The 21999-nt window shown below is 37.0% G+C and overlaps 1 protein-coding gene across 1 annotated transcript in view; it reads left to right on the top strand.

The window, feature by feature from the left end:
* LOC109080340 (solute carrier family 15 member 4-like) overlaps positions 1–21422 on the top strand; it is a 56671-nt gene extending 35249 nt beyond the window's left edge. Inside the window, exons 8-9 of the mRNA XM_042730041.1 lie at positions 889–1047; positions 19193–21422. Of these exons, the coding sequence (XP_042585975.1) occupies positions 889–1047; positions 19193–19344 (311 nt within the window). The 3' untranslated portion in view covers positions 19345–21422. The remainder of the gene's footprint in view (positions 1–888; positions 1048–19192) is intronic.
* The last annotated feature ends 577 nt before the right edge of the window (positions 21423–21999 follow it).

The raw sequence follows: 21999 nt of genomic DNA, 5'->3' as shown, positions 1-21999 counted from the left end.
GATGTGACATCGAGGGACTATCACGACAGAACAAAAAAAGGAAAATGCAGGAGAACGATAGCGGAAGCGCTTGAGCAATGTATACACTCTTTTTGCTAGTTCCACCTTCTCGATGACGACGCGTTAAAGACGGCACACAGTTGGGAAGCAACGTTTAGTCTGACATGTTTCTTGTCCACGACATGACACAACAAGATTTTAGGAGTCAAAATCATGTAATCGGACACAGTGACTATCGTGACCGACAAAAATATTGTGTAGTCTGAACCCGGCATAATGAGAGTTAGTAGACATGTATGTGCAACGTTACTTCTAGTCAACCGAATGTGTTAAAGGGATCATCAAAATAAAGTGAAACCAAAATAAATTTTATTTTGTTTAATTGTAATAAATTTTATTTTAAAAAAACATAAAAAATAAACATCATTTACAGATTGCTTTTCTTTTTGTTTGTGTAAATGTTACATTTAGAAGTGCTCTATATGCTTATTTATAGGCTCTGCATCATGTTTTTTAAGTCATTGACTTTTTTTTTTCTTCAAAATACTCCTTTCTATGCAAAAGATGCTCATTATAGATTACGTTTTATTCACAAAAGTCTGAGCTGTTTGCTTGCTGGTTGATACAACTGTCTAGAAAGGTTATGCAATCACCACTTTTATTCCAATTCATTTGTAGTGAATCCCCCTGTGTCTTTGTCTGCAAAAAGATGCAGTGACCCTGTTACAAATGAATCTGCTCATGTCATTTCTTAATCATGATTTTTTCCACAAGACTATATTTTTGTTGTAAATGTGAAGCATAGAGTCCCATGGATGCTTTTGAGGTTCTGATCATGCTTTTGAAGCAAACTTTCATAATGATTTCTGCATCATCTTGTGTTTGTAGGTCTTGAGTTTGCCTACTCTGCAGCCCCGCGCTCCATGCAGAGCGCTATAATGGGCCTGTTCTTCTTCTTCTCTGGTATCGGCTCCTTTGTGGGATCAGGACTACTTGCTTTCGTCTCTCTCAAAATCATCGGCTGGATGTCCTCGCATAAAGACTTCGGTAAGACTTGAGTGAAGGAGAGTGTTAGAAGAAACATGAATAGCACTGCACAGCATAAGGTCTGGGATGAAACAGTTGTAGCTCACCTAGTTTTTCAATGTCTGTTTAAATGAGTGCATGCATGAATGTATAGAAATATAATTTAGCTCAGTATAAACACAATAAAAGTCCTATTCCTGCATTTTGGGTGTTTAAGGAACAAAACATTGATTTCATCGTCATTTATAAGCAGAATGATGCTAAAATATCCTGAAAATCAATTACTGGTATGTTCCATCTTGATGAATGAAATCGATGATGAAAGATGATCCCTGATCAGCATTCTGTTTAAATGTGATGAATTGTAATTATGCCAAGAGAAAAAGAGGTCATACCTTTCAGTTCTCGGGGTGTGTCAGAGATGAAGTGACGAAGTGAGCACATGTGCTTGATGGATGATGTGTGTTTTATGTGTGTGTGCACGTACGACAGCTCGAGTGCAGTCATCTCTAACTAAACCCAAGAGGTTATTGCCCATTTGGCCACTGTTTATGTCTGAGTGTGTATCCTTCCCAATAAAAAGTGCCATATTTTGTTGGCCTTTTTAATGATTGATGACATGTGTAGAAAAATCAGATAGAAAAGATCTATCATACACAGATTCAAGCATTGTTCTGCTTCCATCTTTTCAGAAAGCCATTTTTATTGTGCTTAAACAACTGCAGACAGCACTTATTGTGATATACAGTGACATACAGATTATTAACTTAAAATATTGCTTAGTCTGCCATAATGATAATTCAAGATTTTTCTTTATTGGACCAGTTTCCATTGTCAAATTGATTTTAAAATCAGATACTTTATATCATGCGTGGAGATTAAATCAAAATGGACCCCTGATTTCTTAAATAAATGTCCATAGAATTACATGCATCAATCGTCAATACCTTTGGTTTTTTTTATAAACTTTCATCAAAGTGTAATAACTCTACAGTTCATCCTAAAGGCAAACAAGAAATATCCACCAATAATATCACAGCCTATATTTCACCCCCACCCACTTTTCAGGATCCAAAATAAAATCCAGATGAAGTTAATCAAGTCCTGTTCTACATTTTTTGCTGAGTAGTCTGTTTCGCTTATAAATGTGACACATTCTGTTACATGTGTTGTCAAAGGCAGTTTCATGTTGTCTGGAGTAAAGTTAACTTTTGAAGTGTCAGGGAAAAGAAAGAAAGCCATACCTGAGTGCCAGGTCTCGTATTATGAATGCACATGCTAATTGATGGTCATGTCAGGCTTACACCAGGATCGGTTTGTAAATCTGTCACAGCAGGGACGATGAATAGCACAAAGGAGACAGTAGATGGATGTGATTTCCATTGCAATGACAGCTCAATGGTTCAGATGTACTCCCACCCATTCTGCGTATCTGAGGCAAATGAACAGTTTACGCACAAACTACTTCAGCACCCATTAATACAGCACACCAAGACAGGTGTGAGGCATTTCTGCTAATGGCAGCAGTGAGAGTGCATGTACTTTAAATCTGTCCCTCTTTGCTCTGTTTGTTTGGCAAGCATCATTGGGATATTAGAGTGGGTCTTAATATGAATTATATGACACATTGTTTTTCCCCCGCCACTTTTAGTGATAGAAGAGAGAGGACAGGAAATGAGAAGTTGAAGAAAGAGAATATACTCTGATGGAACAGTTAGACTCAAATCTGCAATGTCCATATGAGCACCACATGCTTTAATATGAATTGTAACACATTGCTTTTCCCCTTTTTTTTTCTTGATGCCATTTTTAGTGATAGTATAGGCAAGAAAGAGGACAGGAATTATAAGGATAAGTGGAAAGAACAGAGTCGGGATGTTATGCAGTCAGACTCAAACCTGCAATGTCCATATGAGCACCACATGCTTTAATATGTTTTTTTTTTCTTGACAAATTGATATTCTTTATTTTCCTTTTTGCCAATTTTAAGACCACGGCACACCAAGCCAATGGTCTGCCAAAGTACTGTAGGATAGATTGAGCATCTATCATTGAGCATCTATCAGAGTTTTTGCAGTGTGTTCCACACCATTGGTGGCTTTTTGGCTGGTTGAGCATGTTGAGTCAACTTTGGGCAGTTGCTGAGAGAGATCACTGATTGGGTGTTCAGCTTGGAGAACCAGTGCAGGCGAAGAAAAAATAAAAATGATAAAAGCAAGTGAAAACGATAAAGTCAAGACGGCAATTCACAACCGTTTAAACATAGTAAAGCAATCAGGCATAACTATTGCTGAAATTAATTTCTATATTTATTTGACAGTATTTACTAAATTAATAAAAAATGAATGAAAAGGAAAATAAAATCTTGATCAATTATAAATCTGTAAAATATAGATATTCTATTATGTATACAGGGCTTGACATTATGACGTTGCTAAAAAGAAAATTATTTTGTGTATTTGGTGTAATGAAATGTGTTTATGCGGTTTAAGGTTCAAAAAACACATTATTTTCCACATAATGTACATTATTATTTCTCCTCTATGCCCCGCCCTTCTGAAACGCAGCAATTTTTACAAAGCTCATTTTTCTGAAAAACGAGGTGTGCTCTGATTGGCCAGCTACCCAGTGCTTTGTGATTGGCCGAATGCCTCAAGCGTGTGAAGGAAATGTTACGCCCCTTACCGCAGCAGTTCCTAATCCCAGTATATTTAGCATGTCTCTCTTAGTTAACACACCTGATTCATATAACCAACTCGCTAGAAGAAAGCTACGTGCATGAACTACGTTCCAATTGATTTGATCCCTGCACCGTGTTCATTGCTCCCTACTCCCTGAGCAGGGGAAATCCATTGAAGTTTACTTCACTTCCGAACATTCATTTCTGGATTTGCGCTGCGCTTCTGCCTGCTGCATCTTCATACACAGACTAGTGTGACATCATATACCTCTGTAAATAAATACAATTTAAATTCACATCTTGGACACTTTAATGCCCTTTGAATGGAACATTTACACTAGTTTCGAACTGGAATCATGACGGAATATCCGGTGATGTCCACTTTGCTGGGCACTTAGGATCGAATAGAACAAATGTCATACGACTGGGATTGGGAAACGCTGCCTTACCATACTGTGATGTTATGTCCCAGTGTGACAAGACAAAAACAATATAACCTATTATAAACAAGGCATTTTGTTGCATCCAGTGGGGACATAATTACTGATTATAATGACTTATACTGTGTTTTTTATGTGTTGCGCTGAGTTTCGTACCACGTACACATAAAACTATGTCTGCATTTCTGATTGGAGAAATGACAAATAACAAGCTGTACTCTACACTGCTCAAAACTAGCATTTGAATCATCAGTGAAAAATTCTTTAAATATGTAAACGTACTTGCAGACTGTGTGTCAGAAGCGCCAGCCTGTCCTTGCAAAGTTGGAATTGCCCCACTTTATAGAAACAGACACCGGCATTGTAGGCTACTCTCACAGGAAACAGTCCTCGTCCTCTGTAAAATGCACTGCACACATCTGAATAATTGGGTTGAATACAAAAGTGTTGTAAATACAACTTTGCTTCGCTTTCACAACAAAACAGCATCTTCACAACATAGCGCCGGTGGCAACAGCGAGAATAAAAGTTACGCCTTTTTTCTTTGTGTGAACATTTGGGCGGTGTTATGCAAATCTTCCCACATCGTGACGTAGACGTGGGGGCATGTTAGAATGAGCCATTTTAGGTAACTAAAACTTTTATAATATCTCTTTGGATTTGAGACTTTAGTCTGCAACTTTACAGATCTTCTTTATGGACCAATATCTTGTAACACTCCAAAGAGAATGGAAAAATTTAAATCGCATCATATGACCCCTTTAACTTTTTTGCTCACCGGCCACTGTGGCTAGTGGTTTTCCAAATTTACTAGCCATTTAGCATTTTCACTGGCCACAATTTTGTTGTTGGGAAATTATGTTTTATATGACTTACTATACTGCATGCAAAAAATTATTTAAATTGATTTCCAGGTCGTTTTTGACCTATTTAAAGGGCATTTTCCCCTAACAGTATTAAATGCATGCATCATCTTTCATATCAAATTCTTTTATTTGATTAATAATTTCACTTAAAGTAATAAGATAATATAGGGCTGTTACCAATCATATGAAATCAGTATCTACAAAACCGATCATTCCACTGCAGAAGAAACAGAAGTAACTGAAGCGGCATTCAGGTGCATTTGTACAGACAGTTCAATGTAGCTAAAATAGCACGAATGTAAAAAAAAACATTACAAGTCTTAAAAAAAAATAGCACGAATGTAAAAAAACACAAGTCTTACTGACCCCAAACTTTCGAACGGTAGTGTGTGTGTGTGTATATATATATATATATATATATATATATATATATATATATATATATATATATTAAATATACAAATATGAAATGTTGGAAAAAAATGCACAGATAATCTACTATGACAGTAAACCACCAGTAGGTGGCAGCAAGTGACTATCTTAAATAAAGAGTCATTTAAGCATGCCTTCAAACGAATTCATTCAGATGGCTGATTCACGAATGAAGTGCCTGTCCTTATGAATGGACCACTGAATCATTGACTCTAATGACTCAAAATTCAAAAACGCGAATCATTCATTAACAAAATGTGTGCTGTGTACTGCTCAGAGATGCGTGACTGTTCTGCTGTGATCTTTGTTTGGAACTATTTTAATTAACCAAATAAACACTCAACGTTGACAATATATCCTTTCAATAAATTCAAATTCAAATATTGGACTAAAATGTTTGAAAATATTAGACTACTAACTTTTGTATAAAATGTCAAACTTGCAATTGTGGTTTTCAGGGAACTTCCCTCTCTTGGTCGTGTCATGTAGACTGTAGGCTATGTTATAAATATAAAAACTAAGTTACATTTTTATGTTTCTTCTGTGTGCAGTTGCGTTCATTTGTTTTTATTTCTCCACGAGATTCTCTTATCGTTACATAGACAGACTGCTTTAGCTTCAACTGGCGTGACCTTGTTGTTACGGATTATCCATTATCAATCGCCGTTTACACCGAATGTAATAAAATCAGAACAATTTTCGCCAAAATTTCGTTGCAATTAGATGTTTTAATCAGATTAGTTGTCCGGTCAGGAAAGTAAAATTCTCTTCTTTCACTTGCCCCTTCAAAAAATCTAATTTTCCCAGACAAGCATTAATGTCGAGCTCTGTTACTGTAGGCTATATAAAATTCATCCAGCCAGAGTGGCTAGTGGGAGTGACTGTGTTACCCGCCACAGCTAAAACCCACCTACATTTGGTGGGTGTTAACGTTAAGCCCTAATGGTATAGCCTATCAATCTTTCAGTTTCTAATAATTGAAAAGCAAATGCTATAATACTTTTTATTATGCCATTTACTTTGTTTGAATGTTTCTGTGTAATAGTTTATTAGTCGTATCTGTTAAACAGAGATAATAAACTAAAAAAGCATTCTCAGCACTGTCAATATAAAAGTCCTGCCTCTGACATATCGGGCCAACAGGAAAAAAATGATCGGGCGATGCTGATAATTACAAAAATGCAAAATATAATTTGATATATTGGCCTTGGCTGATATATATAGGTTGACAACTAATAATGACAAGGCCACCTGAAGTGATCAACATGATTCATATTCAAAATATTAAGAATGCGCTGCTTGTGAGCTGACACCTGCTGGTGGGCAGAGTTATTTCCTCTCATGCATGTGCAGAATGTACATGCTAGTTGGTCATTGACTGTAATCTTTGCCGTGTGTTCAAGCCAACTTTTGTGTCCCAAACTACATGCCACCACTACTACTTTGATGTCAGTTTGGTTTGTCACAGCCTTTAGTGATAATAGAAAGGACAGTTAATTATGAGGAGAAGTAGAAGAAACAGAATCGGGATATGATGCAGCCAGACTCAAACCTGCAATGTCCATTTGAGTACCATCGGACTAAATATCAGTTACTGTATACTGTAAAACTGATATTTTCTTTTCTTTTCGCCACTTTATGTTGAAAGGAGAGAGAGGACTAGGAGTTGTGTAGAAAAGTGTAGGTGTACTGGATAAGGATATGTGAGTCAGATTCAAACCTGCAAATTATTTATATCTTTCATATTCTGTCTTCCTCCAAGTGACGAAGAAGAGACACCTGCAGACTATCACACACTTGTGAAATCTGTATTAGATGCCGAGGATGGTTTTGTGTCTGAACAATAGGAAGGATCGGTCTGGGTTTCATGTTTTTATTTTTTATTTTTGGCCAGCAACATAGTGCTATTCTTTATCTCTGCTGGTTACTCCATTACTGTTCTCTCTCCGTGTTTCCTGTGGTGTTGGACTCTGCAGGAAATGAAGAGAGAGAGGGAATTATGCAGCATGGAGTAGAGAACTTTCAAAGTGTATGTACACACAGGCGCTATCCAAGCCTGTGGCGCGCCTGCGGATGCATATACAGACTCCAACTTTTATGGGATCAGACGCCCAGGTATTAATCTAATCACTAGCTGCAGGGCGTGATTACCCAGCATTCAGCTCTGTAACACACTCTCTAGAACTTATTTTCACAAATTTGAGCGTCCTCCCAGTATACCATTTAGCATATCAAACCTACCTCTCAGGTTGCATGCGAGGGTGAGTTGTGTTCGACACACTCTCTTTCTGTTAAAATCCTACAGCACTTGGCGATAATCTTTGTATCACTGGAGGCAGTCGGCCCACAGGGCTATCGGCTACAGCTCGGGATCACTTATCGTTCTGATCACCATAGAGCTTCCATGGTCCCCACAGGCTAGCAGGTGTAAATCTGCAACCTGTCGTACATCCATGCTAATCCTGTGCTGCTTTTGGCATGCTACAGGCAAAGGACAGACACTTTGCACTCAATTTTATCAAAGTTCTTCTTCTTTTTCCTTTTGTTGGATATTTTTAGTGTCTGTACTTTACATGTCGTGCTGACACAGTTCTCGCTGTTAAGACCGTTTGCGTGATAAAACCCTCTCAGAGATGTTTTATTATTATTTTTTTAAATTCATGCATTTTTCATGCGTCACAACTTGTATGGTTTTCTTTGAGTGTCTTGTTCCACGAGTACTGCGTTTTAAAATGTCAGGTTAAAATAACTTTAAAAAAACACATCCTAAGACCCCTGCATTCTGTCCAATTCTGTTGTTCTTGCATTTTATGTCAAGTTCCCCTAAGAAACCTAATTTGGGTCAAGTGAACTTGAAACCAGCATAGTTATAGAAGATGTCCTATAGTAAATCTGTCATCATTTCCTCACCCTCAAGTTTTATCAAAATGTTGTCTTTTGTGCTCAGCAGAAGAAAGAAATGTAAGAAATGGGTGAGATATTGAATCAGCTTGATCAATTAACTAGTCGTTCATGTAACCCACCTATTCATTTTGAAAATAGTCTACTTTTTGTACTTTGGTCTAAAAATCTAGTTTTGTTTCGAAAATGTACTTTGCGATTAATTTCATCCAAATCTGCCAAGTCTGTGTTTTTCTCACAAAACCTCTGTTAAAAAAAAAAAAAAAAAAACAGAAAAAAAAAACAGAGCAAATTTCTTTTTTTCGGCAAACTTAATGGTCCTCTGGAAGTGTCTGTGATTGCTGATATTCATTTATCACAGTGCTTTTCCTCATGTGTTTTTGACTAACTTGAACTACTGACTTGCTGAATCTGTCAATATGGATGGCATCTGACAAAAAAGTAATATAAAATTAAAGTGATGCAAATCACAGAAACGTATAAGACTATTTTAATATCAATATTAAAATATGAATATACAATATGAATATATTATCTGCACATTTACATGGTTTTTGTTTTTGTTTTTTTTACTTCTATAAACTTAATCACAGCTCATGAATTTCTTTAACTCCAACGTCTAGAAAACAAACACGCCTACCTGTGTAATGAACAAGGAGATGTTAGCCCATCCGAATCAATACAAAATCACAGGCATCAGATGATTAGTAATTAAACATCGTTTAGAAAACTAGTCTTGTCCGGATAGGGCTCTAGTGATGAGCATTAACAACACAGTGACTACAGAAGTGCTATTGAATGAGATTTTGCTCCATGTGCAGAGAAATTTACTGTTGGGTAAGATGATGTGTGTTGTAGATGTGCTCTTTACAACAAACTTTTCTAACAAACCTTTTGCTCTAGTTCCCTGAAGTTTTATTACTTTTCACCAATGTATGATGTAGGCTTTGATAAATATTGTCAGAGACATTTTCCTCTCATCCTTTATTTTATCTGTGGGACTGCAGGTGTCACCAGGCTCGGCTTTGCCCCACGGTATTGGTAAAATGAATTCTTTCAAATCTCTTCTCTAGACTCCCAGGGAGCTCCTCTGTTTTTCTTTTTTCCTACAGGGTGAAACTTGAAATGTGAGTCTGTCTGATCTCAGGTCAGCTTAAAAACATGCAAAGAACCAGAGGGCCCGCAGATATGACCCTCTCTTCCTGGTCTAGAATCTGTATCTGCCACTTACAGAAATGTCAATGTTTTAATAGAGGCCAAGAGTTTTAGGAAAAGAGAGAGTGCGTTCACTGAATATGACAAAAGGAAAGAAAGGTGGCTTTCAAAAGAGTGCAGACAAAAGAATATGAGTGAGAACAAGGAGATAATAGTGAAACATGTTTGTGTCAGCTTTATTCTGTACCTTGCCTCAAGCCATTTAACAAGACCCTATGGATATATCAACTACCGTTCAAAAGTTTGGTATAAAGATTTTTTTAATGTGCTTGAAAGAAGCCTAATATGCTTACCAAGGCTGCATTTATTTGTTTAATTTATAATGGTTATATTTTGAGTATTACTACTATTTGTAATAACTGTTTTGTAATTTTATATATTTAGAATATTATTTATTCCTGTGATTGCAAAGCTGAATTTTTTGTATTACTCCAGTCTTCAGTGTCGCATGCAAATGTACTGATTTGCTCAATAATTATCAATGTTGAAAACAGTTGTGCTTTTTAATGTTTTTTTGTGGAAACTGTGATACATATGCAAATACATGTCACCTTTTAGTATTATCCATGTAAATTCACTTTTGTCACATATTTGTTATTTATTATTAGATACTCAGTACTTCTGTAAATACATGTAAATCTAATTTATATTACAGTATTCATGTTTCAGCCTGGACAACAATGCTGTTTTGTTTTGTTTGCATTCAAACAGGTACCATTTATTAATGGTTTTGACACTGCTGCTTACAGAAATCCCCCCAGACAAGAGAGTCATAAAATATGAACATCTCTGCATTTGCAGAGCCTGACAAATGGCATTGAACTCTGTGTGCTGAATCGTGTAATCTCCTGTAGGAAAGCCGTCAAGGCATCGGGACGAGTAGCGCTGAAATATTGTTGTTGGGATTGGCACACACAGATAGAGCCAAGAGGGGAAAGAGCTGTTGTGATGTGAGCATCATGCTTATTTGTTAGGGTGCATTTCTGTGTGTCGAAAGCAAAGACGTTTGCTCTGACCTCTGTCTGTCTCCCTCCGTAATGTGTTCTGGTCAAAGAGACGTACCTATCAAAAAACGTCTGCTTTGCCACCACAGAATTAAATGGCATTCAAAATGGCATTTAAAAACATATATTTAAATAGAAAACTGTTATTTTAAACAAAATTTTGGAATTTTACTGTTTTTACTTATTTGATCAAGTAAATGCAGCCTTGGTCAGCTTTATAGATAGTTGCAGTATGGATGCATTATAGCTTGATTTGGAACAGGCTCTGCATTTAAAAAGCTTATCAATTGAAACTGAAACTGTAAAGTAAATTTTAAGTATCCTGTTGTCTTTTTCCTCTCCCGTGTCTCCTTATACAGATCCATCTAAATAAATCAAGCTGTACTTTTTCAATCTCCACATTTCTTTCTTAGTCTGCCAAACATTTATGAGGCCAGTTAATGTCTTTTATGGGCAGCTCTTGTTTTGTCTTTTGTGCACGTAATTGCAAACTCTGCGAGTGTTTGGCAGCCTGTTGTGTCTTTAATGAAGAGTGTGTGGCCAGCAAAAGCATTGAGAAATAAATTAAGACAAACCACAACAGAGCTAACTAGCACTTCCATCACTGACAAAAATTGCCTTTATGGACTTATAAATATGTTTGCTGATTGCACTAATATATGATTTATGATCTGTGTGGTGGTTCCTCTTTAAAGAATAATTCTGTCCACACCACTGCAGATGGGTATTTATTTAAACATATGGTCATACTCATGTTCATGGTTACCATTCAATTACATTGTATGGAAAGGTGCAGCATTAACATTCTGTCTGACATCTCCTTTTGTTTTGCTCATAAGAAAGAGAGTATGAGTTTAGAATAATGTGAGGGAAAGTGAACGATGACTGTTCATTTTTGGGCAAGCTGTCCTTTTAGATACTTGAAGAGTTAAAATCACTTAAAGTTTCTAAAACTAGAAAGTTAAAATCACAAATTCTGATGACTTGTTCTTCCCTTTCCTCCCGTCTCTAACCTTGCCTATGCGTTAATTAAACCAATATCTGTCCCCTCAGTCTGCTGTATAGCAGTGTGTTTGGAGAGTTGTATTGATCAGCAGACACACTTCCTGCTCAAAGCTTATGGCTTCCCTGCTGAGCACATTGTTTTACTTGTGCAGTATGTATTATTCAGCAGGAGTGAGGAAGCACGGCAGACACTCCCTGAACTCTCAGGTCAAGTGCTGTGCGTGTCTGTCTGGGTGTGCTGGGAGGTCGGTGTTGGACAGTAGACAGTAATATTACTTTTTATGTGGAAGGGCGCTTTAATTGTTTAAAATAGAAACAGCATTGAGAGGTAGGTCCAATTAAATGGATATGGATGCTGAGGTGTGTAATTTGTATGAGTTTAGGTTAATTTCTGTGAATGGTGTCAATATGTTCACTCTATAGTGAAACATTGCTCTTTTTGCCCGAAGTAAAAAATCTTGTTCATTTTCTCCATAGGGGAATTGATTTTTATTTATAACTAATAGACTCTTAAAGACAGAGCTGTGAGCTACAGTATGAGGTATCAAACATTGTTATATGCTTTTGTTAAGGCTATCAGACCACATTATTTCAACTTATTTCTTAACTTTTTCCTAGCCATTGACAAGATTTCAACAGCACATAAATCTAAACTTAAGCTTAAAGGGATACTCCACACCAAATCTGTTCCAAATCTGTAAAAGCTTCGTTCATCTTCGGAACACAATTTAAGATATTTTGGATTAAAACTGGGAGGCCTGTGACTGTCCCATAGACTGCCAAGTAAATAACAGTGTCAAGGTCCATAAAAGGTATGAAAGTCGTCGTCAAAATACTCTGCCATCAGACATTGATTTTTGTTTTTTTTTTTTTTTTGGTGAAATTTTTGTAAGTGAAGAAAATACGGCATAGGGTGATATGGAGAGACACAGAGGATACCGTTGACAAAGGAATTGTTGAATAAAGTCGTTATTTTTGATTCCTTCGCTTACAAAAATTGTTCCCATTGCTTCATATAACCCAGATTACATGTCTGATGGCAGATTGAGTATTCTGACAATGACTTTCACTTTTTATGGACCGTGACACTGTTATTTACTTGGCAGTCTATGGGACAGTCTCAAGCCTCCAGGTTTTCATCCAAAATATCTTAAATTGTCTTCTGAAGACAAACAAAGCTTTCACGGGTTTTGAACAACATGGGGTTAAGGGATTAATGACAAAATTTTCATTTTGGGGTAGAGTTTCCCTTTAAAGCTAAAAGAGCAATATATAGTTTTTTTATGCAGAGGATATTTTTTTTTTTTATACATTCTGCAGGTCATGAAGGATTTGTGAATATGATAAAAAATGCTGGTGGTGGATGCAAAGAAATATCCACCTATCAGGGAACTGCAACAAGCAAATTGTGGCAAAGGAATTACTTACTTCGACCTGCCCACTTCCATAAAAGCACTGTAAATGACATAAAAGTCAGTTTCCATAGTTTCTCGATTTATTTATTTATGATTTCCAAATGATTTATTTATGATTTTCAAATATATATATACAGCGGGTAAAATAAGTTTTGAATGTCACCATTTTTCTCAGTAAATATATTTCTAAAGGTACTGTTGAATTTTCACCAGATGTCAGTAACAACCAAAGTAATTCAACATATAAAGAAAACAAAACAAATAAATTCAAAAATTAAGTTATGTGTAATAAAATTTTTATTTTATATATATATACATATATATGTTGTGATTCACTTCTTAGCTGGATGGTTTGGTTCATGGATTATAATCCTGAAATGAAGACTTTTAAATTAAAAAAAAAAAAACATATGGGAAAAATACTTCCAGAACCAAGGCTGCTGAAAAACTGGGAAGGCACTAATGCACTCTTTGCTAGACACATAGAAAGTATTGGAAAAGCAGCCATGGATATATATTTTTTTTTCTCAGTCAAATTTGTTTCCATGCAGAGTACTCACCTATTAAACATAGTTTTACATGACTTTACACACTGTTGTTAAGCACAATCAGAGTAAGATCGCACATGTAAATGCACTCGTGGTTTTCTACAGTTTGTGTGTATGCTAGCATCTGTCTCTCATACTTTGCCTCCTCTGACGTTCCCCTTGCATTACCCTGCTTGCGCCACTCTTTTAAAGTGGATAAAAGGTCTCAGTCGATTAATTTGAAAGACTGGAGACTGGTTAGGCCTGGTGACATGTGAGCTGCCTAATGGAGCTGCCACATTCTCGTAGCATTGGCCAGATTCTTTCTCGTATATACCCCTTTATTGCTCCATCTTTAATTCTCCAGCTTCTCCAATTACCCCAGATAAGCCCTCACATATGACAGGTATACCCTTTCGAAGCACACGAGATAAATACCGATATTTGTTAAATGAGCACAAAGAGCATCATGTGTGTCATACGGGACTACATGCCATGGAAAGGTTAGTAAAATCATTACATGATGGACTGCAGTGGGCCTGCAGCAAGACGAATGCAGTTGCCGGCCCTTGTAGAGTGAGACTTCCAGGTGCCTGCTGTTATCTTTGTGTAGCTGCCATATAAGACTGAATGTGCAATGTAACGTGAAATGAGGGCATGTGGACTGTAACGATGGAGAGCAAAGGATACTACTGCGTAAGAGGACTACAGTATAGTGGAAAATTCATGAATACCAGTCAAAGTTACGCCCTCTCAAACTATTATTATAAAATAAGGATTAGGATTGTCTTATTATTAATCAAATGAAATAACAGTGCATATAGTGTGAACTATACAGATTTTATCTAATTTGGGATTTCCTTTTTTGCATAGAACAGGATGTACGAGATTGATTTTTATGAAAACTGACAGGGTGAGTTGGATCATTGTTGATCATCTCTTTCTTCTTAGTGCAAGATCTACATTTCGTATCCTAAAAAATTCTCTGATCCTTTCATTGCTTAATGCTTTTCTTGTTTGAGATTCACATCAGAAACATGCAGTTGTGCTCCAGTAATGTTTATTTTTCCATTACTGCCCAAACGCCGCCAAATCTGCGACAGATGCCACTTTCCTGAGGGAAGTGCAAGCAATCTTCCCAGAGCGTGTCGCCTTGATATATCTCCCACTCTGTCCTTTGACTGAGTATTCTTTACAGCCTTGCCTTTCAGGGAGGCGACCAGCACCTCCACATCCTGCCAAGCGCTGCTGTTAAATCATGTCATCTCCCAGAACCATAGGAAGAACAACCACGTCACCCGCCCACGCACAACACCATGGATGGGGGAAACAAACTCAAAACAATAGCAAGCCATATTTTACTCTTCTTATTTCCATGAGTTGGAGTAGCCTGTGGCGTGAAAAGGGACCGTTTGAGGGTATTGATTGTTGGTTTGCTGTTGGCTCTACTCTGGCATGTTGGTATTGTAAATACAGTATTTTCGCAGACGGGCATTTGTTTCCCCTTGCTGGAGGGTAGCAAGATTCTGAGCTCTATTGCTCTCTCAGTCAAACTGTCCACCTGCTTGTAACACTTGTTGTCATTGGGGAGCAACTGCTGTTACGGAGTATATTAAGGCAGCAGAGAAATTGATCAGGAAGTTCCTGTAGCCATAACATGGCTTGCCACTTTTATTGGATGGAGACTGTGAAGAGGAGAAGGGAAATTACTGAGGATTGAGACAGGGATGGGATAGGGTCAGGTTGGATTCTAACCTGTGTGAAAATTCTAACTTAGCCATGGCCTTGCGGTTACTGCAAATGTTCTAACACTTCTGTGCTAAATGATGCTCTCAAATAAGACTTCAGGCCATCAAAGAGGGGCACCCTACAGTATGTCCATGTAATGCAGCTTAGAAATTCACGAAGTAATCAAAATAAATGCCCAAGTAAATCTTTGAAATCCTGAAAGGGCACTCTGTGGTAAGGGTGCCGGATCATGCTTCTGGAAGGCCTCCTGTAACACGGTTTGTAGACACAAGGAGGAGGAGTCAGGAACCAATGTAAATGTAAAAATTAATTTCCAAATAAAAAATAATCAAAGAAAACAAGTGCACAAAACAAAAGTATCCCAGGCCACTGGTCCACTGTTGTCACTCCTCCTTACTTCCTTCTGGAGCTCCTCCATGGACCTCAAGGGTTGGAGCTGGGAACTTTTTCATGAGACCTGAAATACTTACCAATAACTACGTCACTGCAGTTTCCAACAGAAATGAACACTCGATGCGATAAAACAGCGAGCACATTTAATAGTTTTCATACATAGTTATGATTACAGCTCCATATGTTTTCCTTTCCGGACATGACATAAACTTTCTCGGTAGCTCAGCCGGGACAGACTTGGACTTAGGATGCGGAATCCTTGGGTACGAATTCCATGAAAAACATGACACACAATGAAAGAGCTCAAAGATGACAGATCAAAAAACAAGCTAAAACATGCTTGTGATTTGCGTTTTTATGTCACATTCGCTTTTGTTCAAACTATCGAGTAGGTTTAGGTGTAGTGTAGATGGTATGTTATATTAAAAGGGTCATATGATGCTTTTTTAAAGATCATTCTTTTGTGTATTTGGTGTAATAGAATATGTTGACATGCTTTAATGTTCAAACAACACATTATTTTTCAAATACTGTACATTATTGTAGGTCCTCTATGCCCCGCCTCTCTCAAACGTGCTGTTTTCTACAAAGTCCCTCCTTCTGAAAAAGTGGAGTCTGCTCTGATTGGCTAGCTGACCCAGTGCATTGTGATTGGCCGAACACCGCAAGCGCTCGTCGGAAATGTAACGCCCCTTTCCATAATCGTGAGCTTCATCTTTCAAAATAAATGTAGAGACAGTTAATAATGTCCTTAGTTTTACCATCAGTTCAAGCCCGAAAGGGGAACAGAGTCACGGGACAGACACATGATGAAGCGCATATGTGTTTGCAGTACACAAGCCACAAAAACGATTAAGACAGCTGACTCCACTGTGTTATCCTGTCTCTCTCTCTCTCTCTCACACACACACACACACACACACACACAAACACACACACGATGCACAAAACTCCGCATTTAAACAGTCAGTAGCAAATACTTTAATAACAAAACATACTTACAGTAGCTGATTCAGAAGCACCAGATTGTTGTAGCAAAGTCAGAATTACCTTCTCTCCTGGGTTCACGAAACGGTCATTCATAAAATGCGTTGCTGTTCTGTTGTAAATAATCTTAAAGCTTCCTAAATGCATCTACTTTCGGAAGGCCAAATAAAGTGCTTTTGCTTTCGCCTTGATACACACAGCATCTCCCTGACATGGCTGCATCAACACTAATGAAGTAGTTCCTGTGGCTCAGTGGTAGAGCATTGCGTTAAGTCTGCACTGTAAGTCGCTTTGGATAAAAGCATCTGCTAAATGCATAAATGTAAATGTAATGTAACTGCGGTTACTGAAACCAAGATTCATTCTTTGCGTGAACAATTGGGCGGCATCACGCAAATATTTCCACATAATGACGTAGATATGTGGGGGTGTGTTTGAATGAGCCATTTTAGGGGGGCGTGGCAGTGTCTTAACTTTGATAAAGAATATCTCTTTGGATTTGAAACTTTAATCTTTGTAAGTTTACAGATCTTCTTCATGCACCAAGAGCTTGTAACACTCCAAAGAGAAAGGAAAAATTGAAATCGCATCATATGACCCCTTTAAAAAAACAAAAAAAAAAAAACGGAAAACTCTTTTAGTGCCACCCAGTGGACATTTCAAATTTAATATTTCACGAAACATACATGGCGGTATGTATTTTATGTCTTGCAAAAAAGTTCCCAGAGGTAAGTTTTTGTCATGAGACCAGGTTGAGCTAAACTCATGCCAGTGGAGCTCTGGGACACACACTGTGTTTGTGTACACTGTGAGCATCTGAAATCTTTTAACCCTTGTTCTATGCATTATGTTTAATCAAATGTTGCCGTCTGGATCTTCATTCATACATGTTTGGGGTGGGAATGCATTGCAGCTTTATATTGTAATGAATCAATGCTTTCACGTCTTCAACTGCCTCATCTGGAAGAAGATAAGAACTGCTTGAGGTGTGTTCTTTGAGGCCATAGATAATTATATTTCATGAAATTGCTCATGATGTTCATCAAAGGTTCAGCTGGGGGTCAGAAGACCTTTTTCATCTTTCTTTCCTCCGATTGGTTGCTATGCAAAGATGCTGAATCTTTTTCTCCATCTAATGACATCTTTAAACTGAAGTAGAATCCTCTCTAAAGTGTAATACCTTGTTCTAATCAGTGACCCTATTTTGGCAAGATGTGGACATGTGAATATATCTATTTAAATGCTAATGCATTCATATGGATATACATTTTTGTAGACGTTGTAATAGGAAATGCTAAGCAGCGCTACAGGGCCCTGCTTTAGCCAGTCTGAAACACTCCCGAGACTCGACAGTCCCTTCACTGAACTACTTATTAAGAGTTTCTCTTTGATGGTCCTCAACCCTGGAGGTTTGACCACCTCTTCTGAACAGATCAGAAGTGTTAAGCAGCTTTTTCCTCAGCCCAGAGAGAGAGAGAGAGGTTAGACTTATGGTTCATAATGCAGGAAACATTTATAAACCAATTCTGTGTTTGTGTACTGAATTTAGTGTAAGTAGAGGGTTAAATTTAATACTACATGGTCGTCACACAGGACTATAATGGCTCGAGCAGTCAGAGGCTTAAACTACAAGAAAGTTAGTTCAGGGCCAAGGGCTCAGGGTCTGTAATGCCAGCAGAATCAGAGTGAGTGTGCTTCACTTAAGCTCCCAAGATGGTGAATTATAGACTCTTCCTTCATCCTGTGAAGATGGCTTTTTGTTTATGGTTCCCCTGTAAGTATTGATGTAAACCCTCTATCTGCTCTCAAGAATTATATAGAGATGGGAAATGAAGGAGAGATTGGATGGAGAAGGAATGCTTGTTTAGGTTTTGCTTGAATGAACCAGAGTCAGATGGGCTTGCAGGTTGCAATGGATGCTTACAAGCAGCGTGGACAGACATGCTATCAGTTAAAGCTCTTTGCCTCTGTAGGGTAGTATGAAGGCAGCAGATTGCCTGTTCGCTCTGTTGCCGTCGGGAATCCAACAAGCATAAACATATGCTTTTTGCTTTCTTTTGACATATGAATGCAGCATGTACACACAGATGTTCAGCTTCTCTTCATCTACCTGTACACACGCCTTTAGAATTAAGCAGAAATCTCTCCACTGATCAAGTGAGCAAAGGAAGGATGCTAAGAAGTATCGGTTAAAGAAAAATATGTACAAAAGGTCCAAAGTAAAAGACATAGTTGTTATATATCGTTATATATACAGTATATATATATATATATATATATATATATATATATATATATATATATATATATATATATATTAAATATCACCTTGGTTTGTTTTTGTTTGGTTTGTTATTTTTAAATCAAAATCAAAAAATGTGAGACCTGCTTCTGAAGAAATGATACTCAAATTCTGTTTCAACCAGTACACAGAGGTTGCGTGATCTCTGTGCTCCAAATCGTGTCTGAGGTTGTTATCCGCTACTGAAATTTTGGTATTGTGAAATTCACATCAAAGTGATATTTTTTTTTTCTTCTTCTTCTCTCTGTAGGTAACATCAATGAGTGCACACTGAATTACTACTTCTTCCTCCTGGCTGCCATTCAGGGAGTCACACTCCTTGTCTTCCTCATTGTGTCTGTGAAGTATGACAAGCAGAAGCCCAGAGCAGGGGGCCACAGGGCGTCTCTGACCAACTCATGACCTCATCATCCTCACCAGCCGTACGTTCACCTCGTCCACCAAATCATGTGCCAAACTTTAAACCTCAGTGTTTTTTCAAAATTAAATTTTAAAATATTTGACTTTTGAAATATTTAACTTGAAGCCCCCTGTGTTTACTGGAACTGGCAATTCTCTTGTCATTTTAAACATGCGAGACAATTTAAAAGAGACAAGAAAACAAAAGAGTACATAATTACCTACACAGTTTTCATATGAAATGTTTGGAAGTGAGGTGTGTCCACTCCATCAGTGAACTGGATTATGAAATGCGTGTTTGTTGTAGTGCATACTTTGGGCAACACTTGTTCAAAATTTGGGATTTTTGTTGTTTTGACTATGTCAATGAGATTTACAAATTCACTTACTCATAAAATGAATGTGGTTTTTAAATTGTTTACGATGGGTTGTACAATTGATCATTGGTTTAAATTGAATATTTATTGAACCATTTTTTTTTTAATTGTTTATGCTCGACAGAGTAAGACAATACTCTTGTTCAGATTTATTTAAAGTTGTCCCTCTGGGCATGTTTATGGTACACCTTTTTTAAACGATTTTAACAGTACTTTTTAAACATTATTTTTATTTTTTATTTTTTTTCATTATTTCTCGAATTCAGGCACCATTTGCACTGTATTGTGTATATATGGTCACTTTACTGTAAATTTATAATAGATATCAATTGGTACTATTTTTTATGCTGTTGATGCTAATTAGCTGATGTCTAAAGGGCAAATATGATTGGCTACTCATTTCAGATGGTAGCCAATAAATTGCATACAGAATTCATACAGAATTTTCATATCATCAAACATCAGTGAAGTAGTTAATAAAAACTGCAGTGCAAAAGACTTGAACAATTATTATTATTATAAAGAATCACATTCAAAATCGTGTCCTTAACAGTTTGATTAAATTTGTAACTTTGGTACTAAACCTGTGGCATTACAAGTGTTTCTCACTTTTAGATATTTTATCAGGCATTAGATTGCTAGTAGCTTGATTTTAATGATTTTGATCTTAAGTGGTAAGGCCAAGCAGTCCATTGCTCTATATCGTGGTTATGATATGAGTGTATCATCTGAGAAATTAGGAATTTGCACAAGGAGTGCTGATATCATGAAGCATACAGCTCAGCTGACGTCTTTACAGCAGGAATATCTCGGCAAATGCAAACTAATAGTGTTTCCTTTGGAAACTACTGCGTCTTGTTTGTAATGATTCCTGACCTTTTTAGATTTGTATAAGGCTTTTCGATGAACTACAAACCTCAAGCACAGATTTTCATCTGAATGAGGTTATGTAGTGAGATTACATTTGCACTAATCTCTAGTGAAAAATAACGTTTATAATTGAGTATATAGAATCATGAATTTTACATGCAGGCTTATGATACATCCTATAAAATGTATACCTCAGCTTCATAATGTCATCATGCTGTAGAATGGCTTCTTGCTTGAACTAATTTTTGCTGCTGTTTTTGACAACTAATGAACTAAGTCTGCTGTCTTTGCTTTGACCACAAGCTTAACAAAATCGTAACAACACTCCCATTATGCTTCTGTGCTGGTTCTTTTTATGGGTTTTCATTCACAGGTGGTTCCTGTGGTTTGTGTTGCACTTTTTCAGCAGTTACACCTTGTGCCTTTAATGCCAGAGTTATTCCACATGAGTCTTGCAACTGATGCATCATCCTTACAATTTTACATTTAGAAGTTCAAAACAGAGTGATCAAAATCCTTTTGAATGTAATTTGACAAACAGTGTTGACAGTAGAGTAGTTTGAATCTGTTCAAATGGTGAAATATTAAAAGACTAAGTATAAGGAAATTGCAACATTCATTTTAACTGGGCATATTCAAATGCTGATTTAAATGTTTTTAAAAATGTAATATATTTCTGTTTTTCCTCAAAAGTGTAAAATTCAAACATTTTCTGAAAAATGCATTTTGAGTTTGTGCAGTGGAAACATATATTGTGATTTTTTTTTTACGCTTTTGTTTGTTTAAAATGAAATGGTTTCTTTCTTTTGTTGTTCAATAAAATGCATTTGACCTCTAGTGTTTGTGTCTGAAAAAGCAGTTTCAATATGAGTCTCCCATTTATTACAGCTCTCACATATTCCTAGCTCATATGCAAACCTTGTGCTCTCTCACATTCACAATTGCATTTGTCTGATTTCATCAGATGAGCATGAAATCAGAACATCGTCGCTCTTCAGCCAAGCATATCTAGACTGACGAGTTGTTTTCTAAGAGTGTGACTGTCAGCGAACTACTATTCTACTATTTCTACCACCTCCATGTTTTTTACAGTGTTATGCTCTATTTTAAAAAGCAGAAGAGCTTAAGGTGTAAGCTTACAAGTATATGAATTATGGATGCTTTGAGTCTGTTAACCCGTCTAAGGTCAGTGTTCCCAAATGACTCTTGTCTTGTTAGAGATGCTGATATGTCTCATTAAAACAGGTTTGGATTTGTCTGACATGAACCCTATTTTGATATTTGCAAATGCCATTTTTAACTACCTTATTCTAACTGCTAATAGCTTATTTACAGTATTCAGCTTTTAGCTCTGAAGAGTAAATTTAATGAACACAAGTTTCTAATTTAATTGTGATGTAATATAAAATGC

Source organism: Cyprinus carpio, chromosome B8 (assembly GCF_018340385.1).
Source record: "Cyprinus carpio isolate SPL01 chromosome B8, ASM1834038v1, whole genome shotgun sequence".
Taxonomy (NCBI): Eukaryota; Metazoa; Chordata; class Actinopteri; order Cypriniformes; family Cyprinidae; genus Cyprinus; species Cyprinus carpio.
Note: the sequence above shows the minus strand (reverse complement) of the source record. Positions and strands in the feature narration are given on the sequence as shown.